Source organism: Armigeres subalbatus, chromosome 2 (assembly GCF_024139115.2).
Source record: "Armigeres subalbatus isolate Guangzhou_Male chromosome 2, GZ_Asu_2, whole genome shotgun sequence".
Classification (NCBI taxonomy): domain Eukaryota; kingdom Metazoa; phylum Arthropoda; class Insecta; order Diptera; family Culicidae; genus Armigeres; species Armigeres subalbatus.
In genome coordinates, this window is record NC_085140.1 from 324178389 (window position 1) to 324190550 (window position 12162).

At 40.6% G+C, this 12162-nt stretch overlaps 1 protein-coding gene across 1 annotated transcript in view; it reads right to left on the minus strand.

Annotated features, from left to right (window-relative positions):
* Positions 1-12162, minus strand: part of LOC134209927 (protein dimmed) — a 132756-nt gene that overhangs the window by 36653 nt on the left and 83941 nt on the right. The window contains exons 2-3 of the mRNA XM_062685944.1: positions 2629-3085; positions 1724-1990 (exon numbers count right to left, since the gene is read on the minus strand). Coding sequence (XP_062541928.1) covers positions 1724-1990; positions 2629-2853 — 492 coding nt within the window. The 5' untranslated portion in view covers positions 2854-3085. The remainder of the gene's footprint in view (positions 1-1723; positions 1991-2628; positions 3086-12162) is intronic.

Here is a 12162-nt window from a genome sequence, read left to right on the forward strand (position 1 = left end):
TCTCCAAAATGTCACGTGTCATTGAGAAGTATTTCATGTAGTCGATGAGTTTATTTATTGTTCTACCAAGCAAAGACTATTGTATGAGAGTAGCATCACTTTCATCCGTTACCACAGATATTGATTTGGATCTAATCACTATCTCGTAGATGGAAGCAATGCACCCTCCACTAGTCGAGATCTGTCCTGGCCACGTTCTTGCGAATGCTGAGGAAGGGTAAGGATGGTTTGTTGGACACCTGCTTAAGAAAGATGCAGAGAACTCTACGACCTCTCATAGGTGCCACGGGAGGTTTTGGGATTGTGTGGAAGGTTATAATAGTAGGAATCGTTTTGGTAGAACGTGAAACACAGAAAGAACTAAAATAGAAATACAAAGTAGGAAAAGGACGAGCCTGGAATTGACGATCTCCGGCTTATAAGGCAGAAGCGGTAGCCACTAGACCACCGAGCTCGTCAGTCCATCATACATTGTGTTGTCCTCGACACGAATTCTGGCAAAATGGTCGTTGCAGATCGTTTTTTTTTCAAGCATTGAGTCAATCGCATACAAGGCTTTCCAACATTTTTGGTATTGCCGATAAAATAACTATACATCAAGTCTCCCCGGGGATCAAGTTTCCCCACCTTCCCCTATGCATCGGGGGGCAAAAAATTCAAAATTTGGATCACTTTAATGTCCTAAACAGCTGTGCAGAGTTTGGCCCCGATTGGTCGCTTCCTCGCTTTCCGCATCGCGTTTGAAGTTTGTATGGGAATTAGTATGGGAAAAAGTACATTTTTTTACTCCTAAATGTTTCAGTTCATCGTGAACCAATTGGTACATTGCGTTAGAGTATAACCCAATAAATGCCAAAGAACTTTGCTGAAGAAGGTACGTTGCTGGAACTTCCACAAAAAAAAGTTATAACGTCTCGAAGTTTGATTGTTTAAACCATATGCAAACAATCATTTATTCTGCCAACATTCGTGGACTAATAGTTTAATTGAGTACTATCCTAAAATTATTGATCTTATCGGGTTGGGGAACTTATTGGAGTTATTCCAAATCATTTCTCATTGTAAAAATCTGGACAAGGAGGAAGAAGGGTTGTTTACCCTCTGACAACCATATAGTCTGATATAGAAACATTGATTTCTTGCACACTGTTTGAACAATCCATCTTCGAAGCGTTATATTTTTTTGTAGACTTGCCGGCAATCTACTTTTTTCAGCAAAGTATTTCGGTATCCTGCACTATAAGCAAACGTATTGAGAGACGGGGTTTGGCGATAAATTGAAGCCGATTGGAGCATAAATGCAAAAAGTACGTTTTCCCATACTAATCTCCATATAAATTTTAAACGGATGCGCAAAGCGGGGACGCAACCAATCGAGCCCCTCTTTTGGATAGTTGAATTGGGGCCCACAACGAGTCAGAACAAACTTGATCTCACTTGATTGGAAGCTTGCGTTTTTCCATACAACTGCGCCCACTCTAGTATGTATACTTGTGATGCACGTTTGGTAATATTTGGAGAAACAGTTTTAATTTAATCTTTGTTAAGTTCTCAGAAAAAAAGCTGAAACAGTTTTAATCAAGCAAAATAGTGTAGGAGTTTTAAGGATACGGCATCATTCGCCAACCTACAATTGCGGCCATAAGAACCCACCAAATGTTCTCGTTGGTTGCCCATTGCACAATGCAATGTTACCTACAATGCGCCATCGTCACACACTCACCTGAAATGCGTCATTGAGGCTGTGCATTCTCATCCGTTCCCGCTCGTTGGACTCGAGCCGCCGCAGGTTCCGTTCCTTGGCATTGAGGACGCCTTTTCGACGACGTGCGGCTGCCGCCGCGCTGGTTTGCAGATGATGACTGGAATGGGAAGAAACGTGCCGGCCGCCGTGGGTGCTACCGGCGCGGCTTCCATTGCGGCTGCTGCCGCAACTAGTGTCGTCACTCTGCGAGCTCGAGTCGGTCATGTCCGGATCGAGGGTACACTCCTGCCGAGAAGGACACACAGAATACTCGTTTCAATGCAAATGAAGGACCTGGTTTAGTTATTTTGGATGTTATATATGTTACCCATTTAAAGATGCTACACAATCTATTCTTGTTGTATAATTGGAAAATTCTAAAGCATATTTTCTGTTATTGGGACATTCTAACGAATGAGAAAACACATATTATCTTGGTATTTTTTTTAGAATAAATATGAAAAAAAACAAATGTTTTGTTTCCATATTTGCAAAAAAAGCACTCCATAGTTGAGAATTAAATAAATTAGATTTTTTTTTAGACCTGGGCAGGAGATTTTTGGTGCATTGAAACTTGATATTTATATGGTTCTTTTCATTTATATGATTTGGGGATAAGGAAGGAAATGAACAATATATTAACAAAAATAATAGTCAAGTATAGCTCATGTTTATTGCTAACGACAATTAGGTTATAGCCAACTCTCAACTTGGTGTTCTAGATGCATTTCGTTTCTCAACTGTAGGCCGACGATAGTCACAGCATGTTCGTGACAATTTTCATCCTCACAATTAATGTTTTCGTACAATATTTTTACCAGGTATGATTAATTTTCAGTAGCAAATACTCAATATATATATACTCTATGCATAAAAAAACTTACCGTTTGTAGTCGCCTTGCGGTTCGTTTAGGTCTGGAAGCGGTTCTCTGATTACTGCCAGTTAAGTATTCATTTGGTAGCTGCAACAGGTCGTCTGATCGGTGTCCATTCTGGCCGTTAGATCCGTTGCTGTTGATTTCGAAGAATCCACTAGTGTCAGACGATTCGGCGATTTCGGCTGCTGCTATTTGCAGAATATTCCTATCGTCCGTCAAATCCGATCTCATTTTGATAATTGTTTTTTATTCTTTTTAGTATTTCCCAAATTTCCACCCCTCTCTTCCCACGCACACACGGTAGCACAGTTAATCACTTTAGGACACTGGTTAGCACTGTTCCTCACTCAATTTGCTCATCTAGATATTCCATGTTCTCGGTGGATGGATTCTGGTCGGGCCGGGGTTCTGCCCACTCGTCCGTCGGAGCCGCTTTACTTAGAAATTGTTCCCCGCAGGACGCCTGTAACAAAAAGGAAAACCAAGATAAACGGAATGAGTATTACGCTCGCCGTGGGAGATTATAAAACACTTCCGCGCCAATTTTCTCTGCAATCTATTTTTATTTCAAGATTAATTTACAGGCCGCAGCAAGTTGGACATGGTTCAGCTTGGTTGGTTGGGTGAGACGAACTATTAGGAAGAAAAAAAAGCTTCCCGAGACGTGATTATGGCACCAGTGGTGGCCGTAGGGAAACTGCATTCCTGTGAACTGGAGGTTATTCTTATCCGTTTGCTTGGCATGCATATTTTCGTACCTGGTGTGGCGCTCATGCCTTGAGCGGGGCTTTTGGAGCAGGGTAGAAATTACTTCGTTAGCTTACTGCGGTTTCTGTTATTGTGGAGTGCTGTTCTAGAGATGGAGAGCTGTGATGAGCAAAAAAAAGGTTGACACTTGGGCGGTGTAAAGGTAGATTTGGGAGCCATTTAAATGACTGATTTGCAGCTAGAAATTTGATGATGGTTTACAAAGTAAAGAAGTTTATATCTACATTAGTATTCGAATACATAGAATTTGTTTCCAAAGGTAGTTCAACTATGATAGACCAAAGTTATGGACAAGCTGTTGTTAGCACAAAGGCCTTGTCACTAATCTTTGTTTTTTTTCTAATTTCTTCTTTCTTTATCCAACTGTAATATGGCCCGCCATTTTTTAAATACGGGCAGCAGGGACTATGTCCAAGGGCTTGACGATCCCTCCCCAGGCCATCTGCTAGTTGTGGTGCCTGCCTAGGATGTGGTCGGGTTTGACAGTGGGCTCTGTTAAAATTCTATAAAAAGCTGCATGTATCCGCAAGTAGGCTCCGCTAAAGCGACCGTGTGCTGCTCGAAGTGCACAAGCCCAAGTCCTGGTGTGAGGTGGGACGCTAAACAGACCTGACACGACGGCCCACCGCCGAGATAGGAGGCCCACCGCCGAACGACGTAGAAGATAATCCCGAGTAGCACACTTGTCACATCTCAGTCACTGTAACTCATATGTGACTAAATCCAGTCATATTGGGGTTGCTGCAACCAAATCGATCTGAACTGTGCCACTGGGGATACGACTCGATACAATCGGCAACGACCTAGGCGACGAATAAAGGATCACGATTGGAAGCTTTGAACATGGAACTGCAAGTCGCTAGGCTTCGCACCACTAACGAGCTAAGAACCGGCTTCATAGTGCTGGGCAAGATGCGCCAACGCGTGATTGGGTGGCAGCCAATCAATGGAAGGATGTGCAAGCTGAGGATAAAAGGCCGATTCTTCAACTATAGCATCATCAACGTGCACAGCCCACACGAAGGGAGACCCGACGACGAGAAAGAAGTGTTCTATGCACAGCTGGAGCAGACATACGATGGATGCCCACTGCGGGACGTCAAAATCGTCATCGGTGACATGAGCGCTCAGGTAGGAAGGGAGGAAATGTATGGACCGGCAATCGGACCGGTTAGTCTGCATACCACATCGAACGACATTGGCCAAACTTTGCAGCCTTCTGCAGAATGTAGTCCGAAGCACTTTCTTCCCCCGCAAAAATATCCACAAGGCCACATGGAAATCACCTAATCAAGAAACGGAAAACCAAATCGAACACGATCTAATCGACGGTACATTCTTCTCCGACATCAAGAACGTACGCACTTACCGCAGTGCAAATATTGAATCCGACCACTACCTCGTTGCAGTATGTCTGCGCTCAAAACTCTCGACGGTGTACAACACGCGTCGGAGTCGTCCGTCGCTGGCTAAACATTGGGCGGCTACAAGACGGTAGACTAGCCCAAGACTACGCGCAGCAGCTGGAAGTGGCACTCCCAACTGAAGAGCAGCTAGGCGCAGCATCTCTTGAAGATGGTTGGAGAGTTATTCGATCCGCCATTGGAAGCACCGCTACCGCTGCACTAGGCACAGTGGCTCCGGATCAGAGAAACGACTGGTATGACGGCGAATGTGAGCAGTTAGTTGAGGAGAAGAATGCATCATAGGCGAGATTGCTGCAACACCGCACGAGGGCGAACGAGGCACGATACAAACGGGCGCGGAACAGACAAAACTCTTTTTCGGAGGAAAGCGCCAGCAGGAAGATCGAGATCGTGAAGAGACGGAGGAACTGTACCGCGCTAATAATGCGCGAAAGTTCTATGAGAAGTTGAACCGTTCACGTAAGGGCCACGTGCCACAGCCCGATATGTGTAAGGACATAAATGAGAACCTTCTTACAAACGAGCGTGAGGTGATTCAAAGGTGGCGGCAGGACTACGAAGAACACCCATTGTGGCAGACAACGGTGGCGGTATGGCAATGAACCTAGGTAATGCTTCTAACACGTGGTTTTGAAAAGAAGTCAATTTAAATTATGCCATTTTTGTGATAATATATCATAAATACATTCTTACATATATTCAACCGGTCAAAGCGATCTTAGAATACTAAAGAAAAATAATGGTTTCCATAGTTACTAGTGTGTGCTGTATTATTGTAATAATTTTTGTTTATTTAAGGTGTTAAACACTCTTTTTCCAAAGGTTGGTTCTTTGTTACCTGCAAAATATTTTCAAAAAAATCGGTAGTAGATTTGCCCATTACTTGTTTATTATCCAGCTTTCCACGCTAGCCATAATGGCGACTGCTATAAAAAATCTGACAGTAACTGCTTCCGACGCTGAACTGTTTCCGACGCTGGTAACTCAGAGCTACCATTTTCACATTGTTTATTTATTCTGAAAAATGGAATTACTCGAAGGAAATGGAGAACAATTTTTGTAACTAGTTTTTAACAATTAAAAACTTATTCTTTATGAAAAAAATTACAAATAAAACTACAATTTTTATATTTTAGGTCGATGTCACGTTTTCCGGCAACAATAATTCTAGCACCCGCGCTCAGATGATGTTCTATTACATGATAATTCCCAAACAATACGCAGTGTAAGAGAGAGTTTTTTTTAACATTTGATCCATAATAATCAGATCCCAATAGCTCAAAAATATTCAAATTAAACTTGGGCGAGCTGTGTGTTCTGGTTCCTCAAAGTTGGCGCTAAAACTGAACCGACGATTAGAGACTACTAGCTGGTTCCACTGAAAATCTAGGAGAGGTATTTTATACAGTTACAACAGTGTTCAGTTCAATGTTCTGAAATCGGAAATCCAAGTAATTCTTTGTGGTAAAGCCTGGCGTGTTTAATTTATATTTAGTCTATATTTTATTATAATTGCTAACGTAATAAAAAAAGTCCTAAGCTAAGAATTATGTGTCTAATTCGAAGTTTTTTTTCGCTAAGAAATATTGATTGAAAAACACTGACCAATTAAAGTTTATTCTTACGATGGATTACAACCAAATCTTCGGTGTAGGTTTATTTTTCTTATGTTGATTAGTTGCGCAAGCGAGGACGAAGTTGACAATGTCTCACTTTCTGGAACTTTTCAAATGGAATTGGAGGCTTGTGATCGAAATCATCGTCTGAATGTATTGTTGAGCGGCAGCGTCCCGATGTAGAGCTAATCGCTGCAGGTCGAGCACCTTCTGCTCTGAATGGTGCGTGAACATATGAACTTTGAGTCGTGAGCTCCCACTTTCCAATGTTAATAATTGTCCCAAAGTAGAATGAATGTAAGTTAGTTAGGACCAATTAGAAAAATAAATACTATTGAGTTTGAACCAGCACAGACACTTCATGCTCAATGCGCAACCCAATAAACTAGTTAGCGCCAGGTTTTGTTACCTGGGTTGAGCATTCATAACAATACTGCGGATTTTAGATAACCATGGACATCTTTTCATCGTGCTTCTCACGAGGCTTCTTCTGAATATATTTATTTTCGGAAAAACAAACTAGCATTCATCTTTATTCTTTGGTGCAGTGATGGCTAATTAGTTGTGCATGAAATATGTGAAAATCATTGTCGAATGAAGCAGAACTTACACCTCGGAGTACAGGAACTAAGTTGATTTATAAAAAAAGCATTGGAATTGAAGGCTGGTTTACAGCTCGGAAAACGTGTCACGGGAATTGGTCCCCATGGGCGAGATTTACGGGATTTGGGCATGAAAGCGAAATTCCTGCCTTAAATCTAAATATTATCCCTATACGCTGACGCCGTTCAGACATCTCGGCTGAAAATCATCATGCAATAAAGCTTCACATCAATAGTATGCGTCTCCAAGTGTGTACTGGAATTGTTGACTCCTGGAAAAAATACTTCGACCTAAAACATAAAGCTGCGTATTATATTTGGTTGGAAGAAACTGGTTGGTTTTAAAATAAAATTATGCGTTTTCAAAACTCTGACATATTTACACTTTCCGGATACTGTACTTCGTTCGATTATTAAAAGCAAATCTTGTCTTTAACAAAACTATGATCCCAGCTGGTCATTTCAACCAAAATACGAGAGCCGATTAAATTAGAACAAAGTTGACAAATTCCATAACATACAATATTAAGTAAACTACCAACATGTAAGCCAAATATAAATATATTTAGAAGCATACATTTGTTTTGAACGGAATTGTAAACTGTAATTCGATCTAGCGAAAATAGGATTTACTTATCACAACTACATGAGAAGTTCGCAAAATGGCCCATGTCAGTGTTACGTCAAGACAACTGGGAATGGATGACAGCATAATTCTACACTCCAAAAATCCATGGCAACATAGCTTAGCTTGCTTGTTAGACTGCCATACCTAAATAATAATCGGTTTTGATTGGATAATTTTTATCCTCATGAATAATGAATCAAAATTGTTGAAATAATCACCAAAATATTGTTTAATTTTGAAAGATTAGAAAAAATAATGGTTTTAAAAACCTTAAAAGTTTGCTAAAACTTTAATATCTCAGCCACGTTCTAATATTTTTTTCGATCTGTTTCTCGAAAACTTTCCATATTAAGAATACTTTTCGAATAACGGTTGACAAAGTACGAGAAAAAATTATTTTACGAACACGTGGTGAATTTCTGCGAAAATTATCGAAATAAAAATGCATTTTTGTAATATTTTAATGATTTTAGAGGTCATATTATTGCATAATACCAACCGTATAACCATGTATGACACCCATTATGGTCCACAAAAAGTTAAAAAAATATTTAACGATTGAAAAAGTGATTAAAATGTGGCAAAAATAGCCAATATATAAAAAACAGCTTTTTTTTCTTCAAAAACTATTTTTTAGAATTTTGGATTGTTCTACCAATGCTCCAGATGTTAGAGTCATTTGAGGCTTGAGCACCATGACTTTTCGAACAAAGTGTTTTTTGGGACACCCTAGTATGTACACATTTTGTAGACACTTCTTCTTCTTCTTATTGGCATTACATCCCCACACTGGGACAGAGCCGCCTCGCAGCTTAGTGTTCATTAACCTTTCCGTCCCCAACGTCTGTTTTTGAGGGCTTTCAAAAATCTAAACTGCTGTAAAAATCGCATTTCTTGACCGATTCTTTCGCAACAAGTTGCATTCCATCCGGATGGATCCCAGACCTGTCTTGGCACGGTGGTTTCCATACCACTAACCAAGCCGTCCACAACCAGGACGTTAGGCAAGAAGATTCACGCTTCGATTGTGTGCTGTTTAATAGATGGTGAGATGGTGAAATCTATCGCTTCATACTTGTTCGCGCCCTAGCGAACGGCTTTCAATCTGATGATTTTCAATTATCTTTCGATTATCTACTCCCTCATACTTTGAGTAGAAATGACCGATAAAGCCGATAAACAAATCATTCACCACAATTACGGTCGTAAAATCTGTTTCAATTATGACAACGGAATAACCATTTTCTAAATTGATTCAAAATATGTCATGTGACACCTCAAACTTCATGATTTTACAAAGCAATGATGGGAATTATACAAGGGCGTAGCCAGAGGGGGCAGTTTGGGGCAAAAGAACTCAAAAAATTTCGGGCTCAAGAATTCTCCTTGAAATCCTTCTAGAAGCTCCCCTGGGAACTTCTAAATTCCTCCACTTATCCACAAATTCCTCTAAAAATCGTTCGAAAATCTTTCTCATGTAATTGTAATTTCTCCTTATCTAGAAACCCCTCACTAAATTTGTTTTTTAGGAAATTCATGAGGAAATTCCTTGAAGATTTCTTTTCTTCTCCAATTTCTCCTTCTAGACATTTCTTTGGCTATTCTTCCAGAAAAATCTCCGGCATTTCCTTCAGGAATACATTCGAGAGTACCTTCAAGAATACAAACGGAATTTCCTCCCAAAATTCCGCCAGAAGTTTCTTCAGAAATTTATGACGGAAATTCTCCGATTTCGCTCCATAATTTCACTTGTAAAATTTATAAAAAAATCCTTCGGAAATTCTTCTAGGAACTTCTCCGGGCATTCCTCCAGGAACTTGTTTGTTTTGTCTTTATTAAGGAGACTTTCAGCCCGAGGCTGGCTCGTCTCCGGTCCTCCAGGAACTCTTCCTTCAATTCCTCTAGGATAACTTTCAGGAGTTTTTCCGGGAATACCTCCATAAATTTAATAGCGAAATCCTCTAGGATTTCATTCGGGAATTCTTTCCTCTATTACTTCAGAATATCCTTCAAGAATTCATCTAAAAATTTCTTTAGAAATTTCTCCAGGAGTTCGTCCATGTATGTCCTCGAAAATTTTTCCAGGTTTTTTTTCCCGGGAATTGCTTCAGGTACTTCTCTATAAATTCCATTCCGAAATTTTTCCGCGGAATTGTCCTAGAATGCTTTCCGGATTTCACTACAAATTTACTCCAGAATTTCATTCGGATATTAATTTGAGAGTTCCTCCAAGATATCTTTCAAGAGTTCTTCCAGGAATTTCTTCAGAACTAACCTCCGGTAATTTCTTCAGCATTTCATCTGGGAATTTCTGCATTAATTTCTTCTGGTATTTTTCCGGGAATTCCTTCAGATATTTATCCAGAAATTCCTTCATGAACTTCTCCAAGAATTAGTTCAGGACTTCCTTGTGAGAATTCTTCCGGAAGCGCTTTTGGGAGTTCCTCCGGGAGCTCCTCCAGGAGTTTTTCCAAGAGTTCCTCCGGGAATCCCTCCAAGAACTTCACAGGAAATTCCTGGACGATATATGGCAGGAATTTCACGGGAAATGGGATTTCGGAAGTTCCTCTAGAAATTCAACTCCGGGTATTCCAACGGCCCTTCCTCTGAAAATTCCTCCGAGAGCTCCAGCAGTAGCTCCTCCGGGAATTCAATCAGGCTTTTTTTTTTGGGAATTTATCTACAAAATCCTCCAGAAGTTCCTCAGAGAATTTCTCTGGGAGTTCCTCCGAGAGATCCTTTGAGAATTCTTCCAGGAGTTCCTCCTGGAATTCTTACGGAAGTTCATTTGGGAGTTCATCCAGGAGTTCTTACGAGAGTTACTCTAGAAATTCTTCCTGTAGTTCTTTAAGAAATTCCTGCAGAAATTCCTTCGGGAGCTCCTCCGGAAATTACTCCAGGAGTTCCTTCTTAGAGGAACACTCGGAGGAACTGCCGTAGAAACTTCCGGAGGAATGCTCATAGAAACTGCCGGTGGATATCCCGGAGGAATTCCCGTAGGAACTGCCGGAAGAGCTCCCGTAAGAACTCCTGGAGGAATTTCAGGAGGAACTCCTAGAAGAATTCCTAGAGGAACTCCCAGAGAAACTATTGGAAGAACTTTGGGAGGAATTTTCAGCTAAATTTCTGAAGAAGGCCTAAATGATTTTCTGAAAAAAGCCTGCATGATTTCCTGGCAGAGCTACTGGTGGAACTCTCGGAGGGATTACCGAATAAACACCCGGATGAATTGCATGTGGAATTTCCCGAGGAACTCTCGGAGAAATTCTTGAAATAACTTCTGGAGGAATTTCTGAAAAAAACTCCCGGGAGAATTTTCAAATGAACCCCCGAAGGAACTGCCAGTGAAACTACCAGAAGAATTCTTGGAAAAATTCTTGGATAATTCATCTTATAGACAAATCTTGTCTAGATGAAACCTTTCTAGGGGTATGTAGCTGGATCATCATCATCATCATCATCATCAGAGGACCTCCCGGAGAATTCCTTGAGGAGTTTCCAGAGAAATTCTCGGTGGAGCTTCTGGGGGAATTTCTATATAAATTCCTGAAGAAGCTTAAATGAATTCTAGAGAGAAAGCTTGAATCAATTTCCGGAGGAAATTCTGGAGAAATTCCCGGAAGAATTTTCAGAGGAATCCCCGTAGGATCTGCCGATAGAACTACTGGAATAATTCTCGGAGAAAATCCTGCAGAAACTCTAGGAATTCCTCCGAAAATTCCATTGTTGATTTCATTTACGGTATAATTTCTGTATATATTTTCGGTGGAATTCCTGGGTCCCTGGATTGTGACCGATGTGGCCGGATTGAATCCGAGTGGTCCAGGAACCCTAAAAATATCATTCCCATCATTGCTTTGTAAAATCATGTAGTTTGAGGTGTCGCACGATCTATTTTGAATCAATTTAGAAAATGGCCATTACGGTGGTTCTCGGATTGTGACCGATGTGGCCAGATTGAGTTCGAGTGGGCCAGGAACACCATTACCCGATTTATTCGCAATAAGTTGCATTCGACGGAGAATGCAGTCCTATTGTTTGCTATTGAAAATTGACCCGATTAGACATTGCATTTCGGAATTATTGAAAAATCATTGTTCTTTCCAAAGACCCCCACCTCTCAGCTTAGGAAAAAAATGGCTGGATTATTTTAGTTTTCCAAATGAACCGATTTTTCATTTGGCTATGTTATTTTTCATGTTAAAGATCACACGAATAGTAGAATACAACTTCATAATTCCGATACCGTTTGCCCGAGGAGTCCCCTTCGCACCTTTCAATTCATTCAGATAGTAATCTAACTCGTTTTCCATTTTTCTATCACCTCAATGGGGAGAAAATTGAAAATGTGATAGTGTTACTCGACCTCGGACGCATCAAATGAAGTGATCGTTCTACAAAATATGTATCTCAATAGAAAAGCATGAAGCTAGAACAAGTATGAAGTGGAACTCGGAACGACGAAGTGCAATCGAGTGCATGAAAAAAAAACGAACTTG